Source organism: Urocitellus parryii, chromosome 3, assembly GCF_045843805.1.
Source record: "Urocitellus parryii isolate mUroPar1 chromosome 3, mUroPar1.hap1, whole genome shotgun sequence".
Classification (NCBI taxonomy): domain Eukaryota; kingdom Metazoa; phylum Chordata; class Mammalia; order Rodentia; family Sciuridae; genus Urocitellus; species Urocitellus parryii.
This window is the reverse complement of record NC_135533.1, coordinates 1,129,036-1,146,851: the sequence shown is the minus strand read 5'-3', so window position 1 is coordinate 1,146,851 and position 17,816 is coordinate 1,129,036. Positions and strand designations below refer to the sequence as shown.

Below are 17,816 nucleotides of genomic sequence, written 5' to 3'. Positions count from 1 at the left end.
TGTGTTCTCCCCTCCTGCCATCTGTCTGCATGCAGGACCAACTCCATTCCCTAGGGCCAATGCCAGTCCCCTGGGCCTTCCCACTGGAACCCAGTCCTGGATCACAAGCTGGCCTCCTGCTCCAAAGCCTTGCTGGACACAGCACTCCTGCAGCGTCTCTGCTCAACAGAGATGTCTGCAGAACAGAAGACTGATTTTCACTTTGTTTGGCTGAGAATGAACAAAAGCTGAGCAGCGGCATGCAGTCTGACAGGGAAGTCACGAAGACAAGCACACCTTGCCCAGTGTTCAGCTATACTTCACACAGCCTAACCCCCTCATGGGCCCTCCTGTCCCCCAGCCTAAGCAGCACCTCATTTCTGAATGGTGCATCACACACACAAGCTGTGTGCGACCGAGTGCTAATGCCCACGTGGTGTCTCCCCTTCAGGTGGGCAGCTGAGGCTGCTGGAGCTTGAGCAATCTGCCCAAGGTCTTACAGCAAGTCAAGAAAAGCAGACTCGAACCCAGGTGCCTCTGAGCCAGATTCCATCCTTCCGGCAACATTCACTCATTCCTCCTCAGCAAACCGAGACACTAGGAGACACCTTGCTCTGGGCACCGGGTTGCTGAACTGACTAGTTCCTGCCCCCAAGGAGCCTACTGCTGACTGGGAAGGATGGAGATCCAAATCTTGCCAGTAAAGCATCATTACCAGGAACCACAGTCTCACAGGAACGTAATTCCTGGACTCTGCAGTTGTGCACCGTTCCCCAATCACCCGCAGGATCTCACCAGAGCTGCTCCTGGAAAGAAGAGCCGACGGGGCTGCTTTACCAGTGCAAACCCACCCACAGTGGAAGGAAGAGTGCTTCCTCCTCACAGCAGTGAGACACCAGTGAAAGGCACAAGTTGCCATGCACTGCCCACCTCCACGTGGCTCCGTCCTGAGCTCGGCAGTCCTGCCATAGACCTCACTTGGGAGAAGAATTAAAAGGCTCAGAGATAGCAATTGTGGGGCCTGGGCCCACAGAGCGCTCCTGGGAGCAGACTCCAGGCTGGCTGCACACAGGGCTATGCCTGGGCTCCTTGGTGTGTAGCAGGGAAACCAAGGACTCTTAGGAAGGTGAGCTACCCTCTCCTCCCAGGTGCAGTTTCCTTTCACACTCGGAGTGGGAGCGCCAGCCTGTGCCACCAAGCAGAGCATGGGCTTCGCTCATGAAAGGTGCCTCCTCTTCCTCCAGAAGAATCACCTCATATCCTAATGACACCTCTTCCCTGCTACCTCATCTTCAGTCTAAAGACAGGACTGGGCGGTTCCAACGTCCTGCCACAGTGCCTTGACACTCTTGGTTTCCTGTCTCTGGCCCCCAGGCCACCCCTTTGTACCTTAGCAGGATCCAGAGGGGGGCTGTGGAGAGACCCACACTTGCTCTGGGAAGCTTTCCACAACCAGGTACCCTGCTCCACCTTGCTCCATGACCCTCCAGGCAGAGCCTGAGCCCAGCTGCGATGGCAGTGGTGTCACCAGAAGCATGGGTGTACAATACCAGTGCACCACGTTGCAAACGCAACCCCACTTACCAAGACCCTCCTGCAGGTGCCCCACTCACTGCTGGAGGGACTGGACTTTGAGCACTATGCATCTGCCCCAAGCACAGGCCCCGCCATTGCTGGTCCACACCGCCCAGGCACACAGATCAGGTGATGCGGGGCTCTGCAATCAATGTTGTCCACAGAGACAGCAGGAAGCATCAACCCAGGGGGCGAGGCCATTTTTCACCCCTCCCCACCCCTGCTTCCTATGTAGCACCTCCCCAAATCTGCCAATGCACAGAGACAAGGCTAGGGGCAAATAACACTGTTCTTCTCTGGGAAGAAGCCTGTAACCCCCAGGGATCATCTCCCACATGGAGGGTGGTCTGAGGAGAGGAAATGGGCTGGGTGCAGGCATGTCCCCAGGCTGTGCAGTAGGAGACCCTGGTGAAAAGGGTCTGGGTGGAGAATTTCTGCAGCTGTGTCCCCAGTGACCATTGTGAAGAATGAGAGCACTGCACTCATCAAGCCAGTGGATCCCACAGATGGGAAACAAGGCTGCCGTGTGCACGCCCAGAGCCATGAGGGTGATCACAGAATACGCCTGTCCTCTGGGGATGCCCCAGCTGACCCCACGCCTCATGCACTGCAGGGCTCGTCCAGAGAACTGACCCCAGGCACCCCCCCTGCAACTCCAGGGCTCTCAGCATGTTCTCCTTCTGTGTTGCTCACCCCAGTACTGCCCACCTGGCTGGGGTCCTGCAGGAAGCAGCCCCCGCATCTGTCAGCCCTGCCTGGGACAGCCAAGATCAGATTATAAGATCCTAACTGTGGCCGTTGTGTCTGCTAGCACAACTTCAGCAGCAAGCTAATGCCGTTTTAATGGTCTCTAATGAAGTAATAAGAAATAGTGGGATTTATTCGACAGCTACATAACCATGAACAAAACATATTAAGCATAACTACTACTTCCGTAAAAATGCAGACCATGCCTGCACGTGGCAGCTCACGTGCCCCTTCCTGTGACTGAAACCATGGACAGTTCTAGGCTGTGCTCTTACACGCAGCACCAGGCACCCAGCTGCTGCTGGCTCTTCCTCCGAGGTGCCCTTGAGGCACAGCCCGGCCTGGACCCCTCCTCAGAGCATCCATCACTACTGGGCCCAGGGGATGCTCAGGACATTCAGGTAAGGCTCCTATGTTCCAAAGGGCAAAGCTACTATACACACAAGACCCACAACAAGACCCAGGGAGGCATGGCTCCACCAAGCCAGAACTGGGGCCTGGGGTGGAGGCTTTGGACCAGCAAGGACCAGGATGAGGACCGTGAGGAGCTGGGGAAGCAAGAAAAGGCTGCAGGGAGGATGCTGGCCAGGAGCTGCAGACCAGTGCCCCAGGTCCTGGGCAGGGTGGTACCCAGGCTCACTTCTGGGGAAGAGAGGCCCTGCACTGAGCAGGGAGGAGGCCTGCAAGTGGACGCAGCAGGGGCTCAGCAGGCAGGCTCAGCCACTCCTCGCTCCCCAGAGTGGCAGGTAGCTGTACCCAGAACCCGAGCTGATGCCAGGGCTCTCCGTGGGAGGATCCAGAGGAGCAGTGTGCTGACACTCAGACCATGAGCAGCAGAAGCACGTCAGCTCTGCAGCCCAACTCACCTCCTTCCCCGAGCACGGCCTCCCCACCTGCCACTTCTCACTTCTAAGGTTAGTGGGACCAGGTGGGCTACACGGAGAATCTCCTCCAAGCTGCTCACGTGGTGGTCAGCCACACTACCTCCCACTGAACCCTGAGAATACAGTGGTTCTGCTCCCAGGGTCCACGTGACAAACCAGCACAGTTTCAGTAGCAGTGTCCAACCGGCAAGGTGGCCTCCACCCAGCCTCCTTCCATGATGATGCAAGTTCTTGACGGACCACAGAGAGCAACAAACTCTGGCAGACCACAGAAGCCCCTGGGCACATGGCCGCCACTCCCTGTGGCTGCACAGCTGCCCCAGAAGGGCCTCACTGAAGACAAATGAGGAGCACACAGTGAACAGGCCTCTGTGGGCCTGGGTGACTCTGTTCTAGAGTCCCAGGAGCCATTTCTTCCCCTGAGCTTAGGAAGCATCAGCCACATCACCTCCGCCAGGAGTGCTGTCCACCCGAGGCCCCTGTAGACGGCCTTTCCTCCTGCCCATGCTCACCTTCAGCCACAAGGCCACTGAGGGACAGGCACTCACCCACCCAGGCTCCTGCTCGTCCACCAGCCTCTGGACCTGGACAGCAAGAGATGGCCTCTGCGGACTGGAGCCCAGGCCCACCCAGGGCATCTGAGTAAGGGGGAAGGCTGAGGGCAATCAGGGGCAGTCAGCCCCAGGGTTTAGCAGGTCATTTTAGCACACTGTGTGCAGTCTGTGGTCCCCAGGGAACTATCACCTGCAGGGGATAAGGAGACAACAGTGGGAGCAGAGGCACCCCAGAGAGCCTGACAGACAGGAACCGGGCACCCCCATGTCTGGGACCAGGGATCCCTGGCCGATCACCTGGTCCCCACCCAGGTGGATCCTGTGTTCTCCACTCCATCTCATGCCTGGCCTGTATGTCCATGGCCCTCTGCAGGCTCCTGAAGTCTTCAGACCATACAGGGGGACACATCTGCACCCCCCCACACACACACACACGAGTACAGGCAAGCCTTCATCTCAGTTCTTACCTCCACTCGATGGGTCCTGACCTCTCTGCAAGGCCCCCTCCCGTCCTCCTCCCAGTCATGGGGTGGACTCTACACAAGCACCCAGCCTGCATAGTTCCAGCCTGTGCCCAGGTTTCTCTCCTGCATACCCTCTCTCCAGCACCTACATACTACAGCCCAGGACAGGAACCGCCACACTCCTGCTTCCTGGGCACCTGCTCTTTCCCCCAGGAGAAGGGTGCTGGCCAAGCGCTGATCACCTCTGTGCCTCAAGCCCAAGGCCTCCCCTAGGGAAGCTTCAGAGGTTGACAGGGCCCTGCCAGTTGCTCAGAGCATGTAGGCAAGGGTCCATGGGTGTAGGCCTCCCCAGGGCCCCTGTGTGCAGTGGCGCAGGCAGGATGCTACGGACCCAGGGACAGCAGGCGCACGAAGCAGGCACTGGCCTTGGCCACGCTGCTCTCCGGATTAGGATTCTCATCATTCAGCACAGGATTCAGCTGCACTTGGAAAACTTACCAAAGCCTGCTAGAACTTTTGTCTTCTACAGAATTTCTGACATAATTAACAAGAACCCCAGACACACAGCTCTTTCCCTCATAAACCCATTTCTGAGGCTGAACTCAGGTGAGCTCAGGCTAAGCCAACAGGTCCAGCCTCACATACTTACTCGATATCCTCAAAGATGCTGGGTGGCACCTTCAGGAGGTGGGCGACATCCCCCATCAGCTGCTTCCCCTTCTCCAGGTTCAGGGGGCTGTGGAGGGAGAGGGGGCCTCGTTAGCAAGGGAGATGGGAAGCCAGGGACCCCAGGGAGCTGCCTCGGCTGGCTATTCCCGGATGTGCCCATCATGAGGAGCCACTGAGACAGACAATGAGGTGCAGATGGAATTGCCAGGAAGCGTAACGGGTCCATGATGCCACCTCTGGCTCATCTCAGCCTTCAATAAAAACTTGATAGAGAGGCAGGCAGGGGAGGCACAGGAGTGAGGAGATGCGAAAACCAGACGGTGGGATGGGCGTGAAGTGCTCAAAGCAAGCAGCTGTTTACATTGATCCACTGTCGAGGTGGATGACAATCCCAGTGAAGGGTATTTAAACACCACCTGGGTAGACACAAAGGGGGGACAAGAGGGACGTGCCACAAGCTGCACCCCATTACAGGGCAGGGACGGCCCAGGATGCTGCGGCTGCACACGGCCCAGCAAGGCCACAGGGAGAGCTGCCTGATGAAAAGGTGGCAGGTAACAGGTACCTGCAACTCTATGCTCCCGTTACAAATCCTGACGCCAGGACTCAGGGTCCCCCTCCCCACTGCCTGGGCCCCTGTGCTTGCTGCTGTGAGGGAGTATCAATGCAGACTGCCACAGCAGCAAGGTTTCTGCTCGCTCACTCCCCCCCACTCAGTGTCCGGGAGGAACCCAGCTCTCAACTTCAGGGCTCCCCGCGGGAGACGCAGGAGGCAAAGACATTAACAAAGGAAGAAGCTGCTTGTGGTTGTGGGCTGCATCCTTCTGTGAAGTCCTAGGCCAGATACTGGGCCTCATCAGGAAACAGGTGGCTGCAGATTTAATCAGTGAAGAGGACGCTGAGCACGGGCCCTAGTCCAACACTGGTGCCTTGTAGAAAGTGGGAAATGGACACAGGGCAGTGCAGCAGCAAAGCCCACGTGAGGACACACAGGTAAAACCATGCAAGAGCCACCACCAGGGCAAGTCCCAGGGCCAGAGCACAGCCTGGGACATCGTGTCCCTGCACCCCCGGTACCCTGGACTTCCAGGTTCAGAGCTGTGCGTGTGTCTCGAGCAAACCCACACGTGTGTCAACAGTCCTGTGGGCGGAGCATGGAGGGGTGGGCAGAGCGCCACTGAGAAGGGCTCAGAGAAGCACCCTTCAAGGAGGCCATGTCTGCCAGCCATCAGGCAGCTGGAACAGCAGGTACAGAGCTGGGTGTCACTGGGACTTCTCCAAAACTCGGGAGGGTCCCAGGTGCAGGGGCCAAACAGGCCATCACAGCCACCCGGGGGTGACAACTGGCGAACACTGGGTGTGGGGGAGACGCTGAGGCACCCTGGCAAGACTGGCTGGTCAGAGAGGCCATGGGAGACAGAGGAGTGTGGAAGTCCCCCCAGCGGACCCCCGAGCAGAGTCCAGGTAGCGCAGCCCAGAGGCACATCAGGAGTTGGTCGAGACAGAGTGTGGGAGCCGCAGGTGACAGAGTCAGGTCCTTCCAACTCTTAGGGCCAGAGGGTGAGAGGTCACCCCTAACAGAGAGAGAAGAGAGCAGCCAGCAAGGCGGAAGTGAGCCCAGCCTGGACCCCAAGGGCGTGAAGTCAGCTTTTCATCACTGGCAAAAAGACCTGACGAGAACAATTTTAGAAGAGGAAACATTTGTTTTGGCTCACAGTCTCAGAAGTCTCAGTTCACAGATGGCCACCTCCAGGCTAGGGGACAGAGAGGTGAGGCGGGACATCATGGCAGGGGAGGACAGCAGCTCAGAACATGACAGCCAGGAAGCAGAGACCCACCTCCTCCACTCACACCCCACCTGCCTGCAGTCCCCACCCAGTTAACCCACTGATTCAGTCATTTCTGCTCGGAACATTCTGGTATTGTCTCACACATGAGTTTTGGGGGGACACCTCAGATCTGAACCATAACATCTTGCCCCTGACTCCCAAAAGCTCAAGCCCATCTCAATGCAAACACATTTAGTCCATTTCTGAGTCCCACAGTCTTAACAGTCCCAACATGGCCCAAAGGTCCACGTCCAAAGTCTCCTGAGACTCTAGGCAAACTCCTATCTGAGAGGCAAGATCAAAAGCAAGTTACATAGATCCAACACATAAAGGCACAGAGTAAACCCGCCATTCCACAAGGGAGAAACCCGGACACAGAAAGAAGGGGTGGGACCAAGCCAGACAGAAATCCGCTGGGCAAATGAGTCCTGCGACTCCGTGTCCAGCATATGGACCACAAGGACCTGATGTTCTCTCCACACTTGTGTAGCTCCACCCTGCGCCTCCTCATCGCGGCACATGCTTCCCGTAGTTTGTCTGTGCTCACTCAATGCAGACATCCCACAGTATGGCACCTCTTCATCTTGGGCGTCTCCCTGCAACTTCAGCTCCTTCTCACATCTGCACACATCACCCTTGGGGCGGGGGTGGGGGTGCCTGTGGGGACTCAGACCCTGAGGCACTGGCCTGTCCTTCCAGGTCATCCTTTGAAATACTGGTGAAGCCTCTGCAGTCCCCTACCTCCAGCGTCCTGCATTCCTGCAGATCCATCACCACGTGGAGGAGCCAAACCCCGCCACACCAGCTCAACAGTAGCCAAACCTTCAAGGACCCAGCTGCAGCAGCTTCTGGGGGTCCAGGTGGCTGAGCACAAAAAAACGACTTCCTAGACCCCCACTGCACAGGCAAGGATCCCTCATTGTCTCTTCTCAAAGGAATTTTAATTTTACACCCTTGACCTGAAGTGGGTTGGTCTTGCCAACTCCTGACCTGCGCTCCACCATCTTCCCTGTGGTTTCCGGGTGAAGTGCTTAGCATTCCTACAGTGGATATGGTAGGTTTAGTAGCCACGATGAATAAAACTGGAGTTTTATTCTCATATGGCCAAATTACAAGTTTCTCAAATCTTTCTACTTACCACTCTTTTTTAAAAAACGTATTATAATTTTTTATTCTAATTTGTTATATATGTCAGCAGAATGCATTACAATTCATATTACACATACGGAGCACAATTGTTCATGTTTCAGTGTACACAAAGTAAAGTCACACCTTGCGGGTCTTCGTACATGTGATTAGGGCCATGATGTCCAGCTCATTCCACCATCTTTCCTACCCCCATTCCCCTCCCTTCCCCTCCATGGCCTTCGCCCTACCTAAAGTCCCTCCTTTCCTCCCATGCTCCTCCCTCCATTCTCATTATGTATCAGCATCCTCATATCAGAGAGAACAGGCAGCATTTGGTTTTGGGGATTACTTTATTTCACTTACCATAATATTCTCCAATATTTACATGCAAATGCCATGATTTTATTCTCTTTTAATGCTGAGTAAGTAATATTCCATATGTATATATATACCGCAATTTCTTTATCCACTCATCTACTGAAGGGCATCTAGGTTGGTTCCACAATTTTGCTATTGTGAATTGTGCTGCTATAAACACCGATGTGGCTGTGTTAACCATAGTATGTTGTTTTTAAACCATAGTATGCTCAGTTTATACTCAAGGTATAAACTGAGGAATGGGATGGCTGAGTCAAATGGTGGTTCCATTCCAAGTTTTCCAAGGAATCTCTATATTGCTTTGCATATTGTCTGCACCAATTTACAGTCCCACCATCAATGTGTCACACATCCTCGTCAACACTTATTGTTATTTGTATTCATAATAGCTGCCATTCTGACTGGAGTGAGATGAAATCTTAGAGTATCTGTTTTGATTTGCATTTCTCCAATTGCTAGAGATGCCGATCATTTTTTCATATATTTGTTGATTGATTGTATATCCTCTTCTGAGAAGTGTCGGTTCAGTTCCTTGGCCCATTTATTGATTGGGTTATTTGTTTTTGTTTTTGCTGTTAAGATTTTTGAGTTCTTTATATATCCTATATATTAGTGCTCTATCTGATGTGCATGTGGTAAAAACTTGCTCCCATTCTGCAGGCTCTCTTTTCACCTAAGTGATTGTTTCATTTTCTTTTTAGTTTGAATCCATCCCATTTACTGATTCTTGATTTTATTTTTTGTGCTATAGGAGTCTTCTTAAGGAAGTGGGGGCCTAATCTAACATGATAGAGATCTGGGCCTACTTTTCCTTCTATTAGGCACAGGGTCTCTGGTTTAATTCCTAGGTCCTTGGTCCACTCTGAATTGAGTTTTGTGCATGGTGAGAGATGGGGGTTTAACTTCATTTTGTTGCATATGTATTTCCAATTCTCCCAGCACCATTTGTTAAAGAGGCTATCTATTCTCCAATATATGTTTTTGGTGCCTTTGTCTAATATGAGATAACTATAATTAGGTGGGCTTGTCTCTATGTCCTCTATTCTGTACCATTGGTCTACAGGTCTATTTTGGAGCCAATACCATGCTATTTTTGTTATTAGTGCTCTATAGTACACTTCAAGGTCTGGTATACTGATGCTACCTGTTTTACTCTTCTTACTAAGGATTACTTTGGCTATTCTGGGTCTCTTATTTTTTCCAGATGAATTTCATGATTGCTTTTTCTATTTCTATGAGGAATGTCATTGGGATTTTGATCGGGATTGTATTAAATCTGTATAGTGTCTTTGGTAGTATGGTCATTCTGACAATATTAATTCTGCCTATCCAAGAACTCAGGAGATCTTTCTATCTTCTAAGGTCTTCTTTCTTTAGAGTTCTGCAGTTTTCATTGTAGAGAAATTTAACATCTTCTGTTAAGTTTATTTCCAAATATTTTATTTTTATTTTTTTTGAGGCTATTGTAAATGGGAGAGTTTTCTTAGTTTCTCTTTCAGAGGATTTGTTACTGATCTACAGAAATGCCTTAGATTTATGTGTGTTTATTTCATATCCTGCTACTTTGCTGAATTCATTTATTAGTTCTAGAAGTTGTCGGGTGGAGTTTTTTGGATCTTCTAGGTACAGCAAACAGTAATAGTTTGAGTTCTTCTTTTCCCATCCATATCCATTTAATTTCTTTCATCTGTCTAATTGCTCTGGCCAGGATTTCAAAAACTATGTTAAATAAAAGTGGCGAAAGAAGGCATCCCTGCCTTGTTCCAGTTTTTAGAGGGAATGCCTTCATATTCACCCAACACATTTAGAATTATGTTGGCCTGGGGCTTAGTATAGATAGCTTTTACAATGTTGAGGTATGTTCCTGAAATCCCTAGTTTTTCTAGTGTTTTGAACATGAAGGGGTATTTTGTCAAATGCTTTTTCTGCATCTATTGAGGTAATCGCATAATTCTTATCTTTAAGTCTACTGATGTGATAAATTACATTTATTGACTTCCATATGTTGAACCAACCTTGCATCCCTGGGATGAACCCACTTGATTGTGGTACACTATCTTTTTGATGTATTTTTGTATTTGATTTGCCACAATATTTTTTTTATATTTTATTTTTTAGTTGTAGTTGGACACAATATCTCTATTTATTTATTTTTATGTGGTGCTGAGGATCAAACTCAGGGCCTCACACGTGCTAGGCAAGCACTCTACTGCTGAGCCACAAGCCCAGCCCCGATTTGCCAGAATTTTATTGGGAATATTTGCATCTATGTTCTTTAGAGATATTGGTCTGGAGTTTTCTTTCTTCGATGTGTCTTTGCCTGGTTTGGAATCAGGGTGATATTGGCCTCACAGATGAGTTTGGAAGTGCTCCCTCTTCTTCTGTTTCATGTAATAATTTGAGGAATATAAGTATTAGTTCTTCATTAAAGGTCTTGTAGAACTCAGCTGTGTGTCCATCTGGTCCTGGGCTTTTCTTGGTTGGTAGGCTTCTGATGGTGTCTTCTATTTTATTGCTTGAAATGGATCTGTTTAAGTTGTGTATATCAACCTGATTCAGTTTGGCAACTCATATGATTCTAGATATTTGTTGATGCCTTCGATATTTTCTATTTTATTGGAGTAGAAGTTTTCATAATATTTTCTAATTATCTTCTGTATTTCTGTAGTATCCATCATATTTCCTTTTTCATCATTGATGTAATTTGAGTTTCCTCTCTCCTTCTCTTCATTAGCATGGCTAAGGGTTTGTCAATTTTATTTATTTTTTCAAAGAACCAACTTTTTGTTTTATCAATTTTTTCAGTTGTTTCTTTTGTTTCAATTTCATTGACTTGAGCTCTGATTTTAATTATTTCCTGTCTTCTGATTTTGGTGTTGATTTGTTCTTCTTTTTCTAGGGCTTTGAGATGTAATATTAGGTCATTTATTAACTTTTTCTTCTTTTAAGGAATGAACTCCATGCAATGAACTTTCCTTTTAGTAATGCCTTCTTTTCCTATCCGTATCCCTTTAATTTCTTAGTGTCCCAGAGATTTCGATATGTTGTATCAATGTTCTCATTTACCTCTAAGAATATTTTTAATCTCCTCTTTGATGTCTTTTGCAACCCATTGTTCATTCAGGAGCATATTATTTAGTTTCCAGGTGTTGGAGTAGCTTTTGTTTTTTATTTTATCATTGATTTCTAATTTCATTCCATATGATCTAAGAGAATGCAGGGTAGTATCTCTAGGTTTTTGTATTTGCTAAGAGTTGCTTTGTGGCATAACGTACGGTCTATTTTAGAGAAGGATCCATGTGCTGCTAAGAAGAACATGTATTCACTCATTGATGGATGAAATATTCTTTATATGTCAGTTAAGGCTAAGTTATTGATTGTATTATTGAGTCCTATAGTTTCTTTGTTTAGCTTTTGTTTGGAAGATCTATCCAAACAAAATCTCTATTTAAAGAGGTGTGTTAAAGTCATTCAGAATTATAGTGCTGTGGTCTATTTGATTCTTGAACTTGAGAAGAGTTTGATGAATACAGATGTTCCATTGTTTGGGGAAAATATATTTATAATTTTATGTCTTGTTGATGTATGCTCCCTTAAGGAGTATGAAATGTCCTTATTTAACTCTTTTGATTAACTTTGGCTTGAAGTCTACTTTATCTGATCTGAAGATGGAGACCCCTGTTGGCTTCTGCAGTCCATGGAGTGGTATGATTTTTCCCAACCTTTCACCTTCCGTCTGTGGATGTCTTTTCCTATCAGATGAGTCTCCTGAAGGCAGCATACTGTTGGGTCTTTTTTAAAAATCTAATCTGCCAGTCTCTGTATTTTGATTGGTAAGTTTAGTCCATTAACATTCAGGATTATTATTATTGAGACATGGTTTGTATTCCTAGATATTTTTGTTTATTTTTGGTATTTAACTGGACTTGATTTCTCCTTTAATTGGCTTCTCCTCTAATCTAGTTCCTCCCTTTGAAGATTTTCATGGTTGTTTTCATTTCCTCCTTGTGTAATATTTTGCCAAGAATATTCTGTAGTGCAGACGTTTTTGCTGTAAATTCATTCAACTTTTGTTTATCATGGAAGGTTTTTATTTCATCATCAAATCTGAAGCTTAATTTTGCTGGGTATAAGATTCTTCGTTGGCATCCACTTTCTTTTAGAGCCTGGTGTATGCTGTTCCAGGATCTCCTGGCTTTGAGGGTCTAGGTTGAAAAATCTTCTGAAATCTGAATTGGTCTTCCCCTAAATGTAATCTGATTTCTTTCTTTTGCAGCCTTTAAAATTATATCCTTATTCTGTGTGCTAGGCATTTTCATTATAATGTGCCTTGGTGTAGATCTGTTGTTATTTTGTACATTTGGTGTCCTATAGGCCTCTTGTATTTTATTTTCCAATTCATTCTTCATGCTTGAGAAATTTTCTGATATTATTTCACTGAAGAGATTGTGCATTCCTTTGGTTTGAGTTTCTGAGCCTTCCTCTATCCCGATAAATCTTAGATTTGGTCTTTTGGTGGTATCCTATAATTCTTGGATGTTCTGTTCAAAGTTTCTTACCAACCTTACTGAGTGGTCAACTTATTTCAAATTTTATTTTCAAGATTGTACATTTTGTCTTCATTGTCTGAGGTTCTGTCTTCCAAAGGATTTAGTCTGTTGTTGGTGATGCTTTCTATTGAGTTTTTTATTTGGTTTATTGTTTCTTTCATTTCAAGGATTTGTTTGTTTTTTCAGAATCTCCATCTATTTCTTGAATAATCTCTTGCTACCTGTATTTGCTCTCTTATCTCTTTGTTGGAGTGATAGATTTTTTGCCTGTATTTGCTCACTTAGGTCATTCTTTAATTCCCAGATCATTTTAAATATGTACATTCTGAACTCCTCTCTGACATTTCATCCACTGCACTATCTATGGATTCTATTGTTGTAGTACCTTGGTTTGACTGGGACACTTTCCTCCTTGTTTTTTTTTTTTTTTTCATGATGTCTATGTCTCTTCCTCTATTGCAGTGTAGATCTGAAGTACTGCACCTTCTACCCTATTATCTTAGAGTGTCCCTTCAGGTTACCAATACCTCACCTTTAAGGGGGACATCAATATTTCAGCACCCAACATAACCAATATGCAATCATAAATCAATTAGGTTCTATTTTGACAGTTACAGATATGTCACTATAAACAGAAATGATGAGTCTGGTTATCTTCTACCATATAGTCAGTAGGTTTGTACAACAGTTTACAGTTCCTAATGGTAGAGGGGGGTAGGCTCTGATGTTTATGAGGAAGACTGTAAGAACATAAAGGTATTAGATTATATGACTAGTGTAAGGGTAATCAGAAGGAGTTGGCTGTTAGCAGGACAACCCCATTCAAGTCTCCCTGTTACCTCTGCAACAAGATGACTGTCAGCCCCCTGGTAGAGACCTCTGGAGCAGCCAGGCCTAGAGGGACCTTGGTAAGGCTAAACCAGGTCCTGGTTGCTGTCCCTATCTAGAAGTGGTGATGTCCCACTTTGTTGGCAATGTCCCACTTTGTTGGCAATGTCCCACTTTGCTGGCAGCTGCAGAAAAGTATAGACACCTTGATGTTGGGCTATGGAGCTACACTTTGGTGAACAGGGAGCCACAGTGCGCCTCTCCGTGTCAGCGTGGTGTGCCTCTCCACAAGGGTGTGGTGTGCCACACCTCCAGCAGGCCTCTGTCCGAGGTGGCAGGCTCACTTCCTACTCCTAATTATCACAGTAGACTTGGCTAAAAGTCACCAGCAATATCCATGCCACCAGGAGCTATGGTTGGGCTCATTAGTACAGTGTTTGCCAGGCATGTGTGAGGCACTGGGTTCTATCCTCAGTTTCACATTAAAAATAAACAAGTAAAATAAAGGTATTGTGTTCATCTATAACTAAAAATATATATATATATATTTAAAAATATACATACTACCACCTAAATGCTGTGCTGTCTTGACATTTTCTCTGCCAGATTAATTAGTCCATCACCCTTAAATTCAGTTTCACAGAAAGTCTCAGGATATAGGCAAAATGTAGACAACTTCTTTGCCAGAAGGTAACATGAATGGTCCAATTTCCAATAGGTCCTCCTTCTCCTCTGAAACCTCAGGAGCCCAGTCTTTACTGTCCACAGTCCTATTGGCATTCTGGTCTTCTGAGCTCCCACCAGAATCTCTCATTAAACTTTGCTTACAATGTCCTAAACCTTTTTCAGCCTGCATGTCTCAAGTTTTAAAAATTCCTCCCCCAAATCAGCAGCAAATGGTTCTGAACCACATGGTGTAAATCCTACTTCTTGATATCAATTTCAGTTTTAGTCAGCTTTGTGTCACTGCGACCAAAAGATCTGACAAGAACAACGTACAAGAGGAAAAGTCATTTTTGGCTCATGGTTTCAGCGGTTCTGTCCCTTTTCAGCCAATTCCATAGCTGTGGGCCCAAGGTGAGGTAGAACATCATAGGGCCAGGGCCTGGTGGGAATAAAGCATACCCTTACCTCAGTCAAGGCAGTAAGGGAGTAGAGAGAGATTCTCACAAAAAACAAACAAAATATATAAATCCCAAAGACAAGCCCTCGCTTACCTACTTCCTCCAGTCCTACCGAATATGCTCACAGTTATCACCCAGTTTCATACCAGTGGATTAATCCACTGGTCACGTCTAACTCTCAAAATGTAGTTGTTTTACCTCTAAACATTCTTGCATTGTCTCACACGTGAGCTTTTGGTAGTTGCCTCATATGTGAACTACATCAAAATGGGAAGGAAGGTTGGTCCATCAGACTGGTCCAGAGAGAGAAAAGCAGAAGTGACATGGGGTCATCAGTAACCCGAGCGAGGCCTGACCGTGGGGGTAAACCCTAGTTTGAACAGCCGTGGGTAGTTATGGTGGGGAGCACACTAGGGCTGTGGGACTCAGGTGTCCCCTACCCACTGAGGAGCTTTGGATAAAACCCCACGTCCAGGGACCAGACCCAAGTGGTCCTAACAGCCACTGGATTCAGAAATGAATCCAGCTTAGAGCCACTACTGTGTTAGCTGAAGATCTGGGCCGCTTATTTGGGGCTGATGAATTCTTTCTAGAAGGAGACTCTGCAGAGAATGGTTTTCAATGGACCAAGTGACCTGTGGACAGAAAGCTACATGGGCAGAGTGAACACTGTGAATTGGTGTCACACCCCCAGACAGACACAGTTTACCTGGTCATGGATGTAGCTGAAGTCCAGTGTGCCAACTCCCACAACCTGAGGACCTAGGACAAGGGGATAGTGGACGTCTTCCATTCATATATGCTGACACAACAGGGTGAGAACCTAGGGCAAACTGACAGTGCAGGCCTTCCACTCACAAACACTCCCGTCACAGCTGAGGGCCAGGACAAGTCAACAGGGGACATCTTCCACTCACAGGTGCTGACCTTTCAGATGACAGGCACACAGATGAGACAACATGAGGAAGAGTGTCCCTACAGTGGACCATGGACTAAGGGGACACAGGCGGCTGATCTTGCCCCAGAGTCCAGAACTTCCATGGAGGGCAGCAGGTCCACATCTGCCACCCTGGGCAGTCAATTGGGTAGGGTCTAGAGCCCACCCTGTCCTGTCAAACCAGCACTTTTGGGATCATAGCCATATCCTGCATCTAACATCTAACAAAACCACAAAACTCACCAGCTAAATCTAATGACCAACTTTCAACTTGGTTGAAAGCCCTTGTTCAGGGAGATATACACATGAGAGGATACTTCACTTATTAAGACATGGCCCTCCTACCCATGTTTCTGGGGCCTGTGCAGGTACCCCCATGTGCAGCAAGGCACATACACAGGACCCTCCCTCCATAGTCCTCCCTGAGTGTGCATGCACTCTTCCACATGCACATGTACATATAAGAAGGACACGCCCATGGGCATCCCCACTAGATGCAATGGACCCTACACAGGTGCCCACTTGCCACCATGCCTGCTTGCCACAAGTGTACCCCTGCTGTTATGCATATCAGCAGGAGCAGGGCAGTCAGACCAGTGGGAGCCATGGCCATAATGGACATTCTGGATTTGCAGGTCTGGGCCATCTGGCTGTCCATATTCCCTCTCAGTGAGGCCTTAGGCCTTGCAGCCCGGCCTCCTCACTCTGCCCACACAGGCCCACTCCCTCCCCGAGCCTGCTCCTACCTTCTCAGGTCCCCTCTGTCTGCATTCCACTGATCTTCCTCCCTCAATCCTGGCCACCATCAGCTGCCTGATGACCACAACTACCTGGGCTCTCAGACCTTGCTCTCCTCAGACTCCCTCTGCACCTTGGTAGAACCTCTAGGCACCTCACTTACGTTAAAAGGCCTCCAGTTATGTCACACATTTTAAATTTCACACATTTAATTCAATGTTTGCAGTTCTCTCCAAGAAGGTAGGAACCATGTCTTATTGCTCATTTCTCCACATCCCCAAGCCTGGCACTTGAAGCAACTTCCCAATCAATAACTGGTCTCAAATCCCATGAATTTCTAACCTCCTTCCCACTAAGGGCGATGAATGAAGTAAGAGTGGCTTTGTCCAGGCTCCACAGAACTGATCCACAGAACTGGTCCACAGAACTGGTCCACAGAACTGGTCCACAGAACTGATCCACAGAACTGGTCCACAGAACTGGTCCACAGAACTGATCCACAGAACTGGTCCACAGAACTGATCCACAGAACTGGTCCACAGAACTGGTCCACAGAACTGATCCACAGAACTGGTCCACAGGACTGATCCACAGGACTGATCCACAGAACTGGTCCACAGAACTGGTCCACAGGACTGGTCCACAGAACTGGTCCACAGAACTGATCCACAGAACTGGTCCACAGAACTGATCATCATCATCCACAATGAGCTGGTAACAGTCCGGAGGCTGAGGAAGTCAGCAGCCAGCAGGTTTCCACTGGCCTCCTCAGCCCTAATTCCCAGTGTACCTACTGAAGGACAGCACAGTGGAACCCCTGCAGACCCCGGCCAGTTGCCATGGCTCAGCATAGAGGGCAGCACTCCAGATGACCCGGGGCCACTCAGTGGGATGGTGCCAAGCGCTCGGGGTGCAGCTCTTGCTCTCCCTGTGCAACCTGCGGGTTGCTGTCAGACTTCTTAGGAAGCAGATAATCTTGAAACTCAGTGGGAGGACTCCACGTGTGCAGGTCTGTCACCTGATGTCGCCACGTGCTCCTGGTCCGAGTCAGAGCCAGGAGGGCTGCAGGACCCTGCCCTGACCCTGACCTGTGGCAGCAGGCCAGGCTCTCAGGTTGAGGATGCGCTCTCCTCTCCATGCAGTTCCTGAGGACAGCAGCCTGTCCGAAAACTCCCATGCTGCAGCCCGGTCACTCTGAAGCACACGGACAGGTCTGCTCTAGAAGCCCAGCGGGGACTCCAGGATCCCGACTGCCCACTGGCTGTGAGGCCCAAGCTCCAGGTGGGAGGCTCTTTCCTGTGACACCCTTACGGAGCTGAGGCATCACGTATTTTTATGAGTGGGATCTCACGGTGGCACCAGGTTGGCCCTGATCTCCTGGCCCCAGCAAGCCTCCTGCCCCTGCCTCCCACAGGTGGAGGAAAGCAAAGCT

General features: G+C 48.5%; 1 protein-coding gene across 1 annotated transcript in view; it reads right to left on the bottom strand.

Moving 5' to 3' along the window:
* Positions 1 to 17,816, bottom strand: part of Ptprn2 (protein tyrosine phosphatase receptor type N2) — a 794,381-nt gene that overhangs the window by 425,166 nt on the left and 351,399 nt on the right. Inside the window, exon 9 of the mRNA XM_077795880.1 lies at positions 4,853 to 4,939. Within this exon, the coding sequence (XP_077652006.1) occupies positions 4,853 to 4,939 (87 nt within the window). The remainder of the gene's footprint in view (positions 1 to 4,852; positions 4,940 to 17,816) is intronic.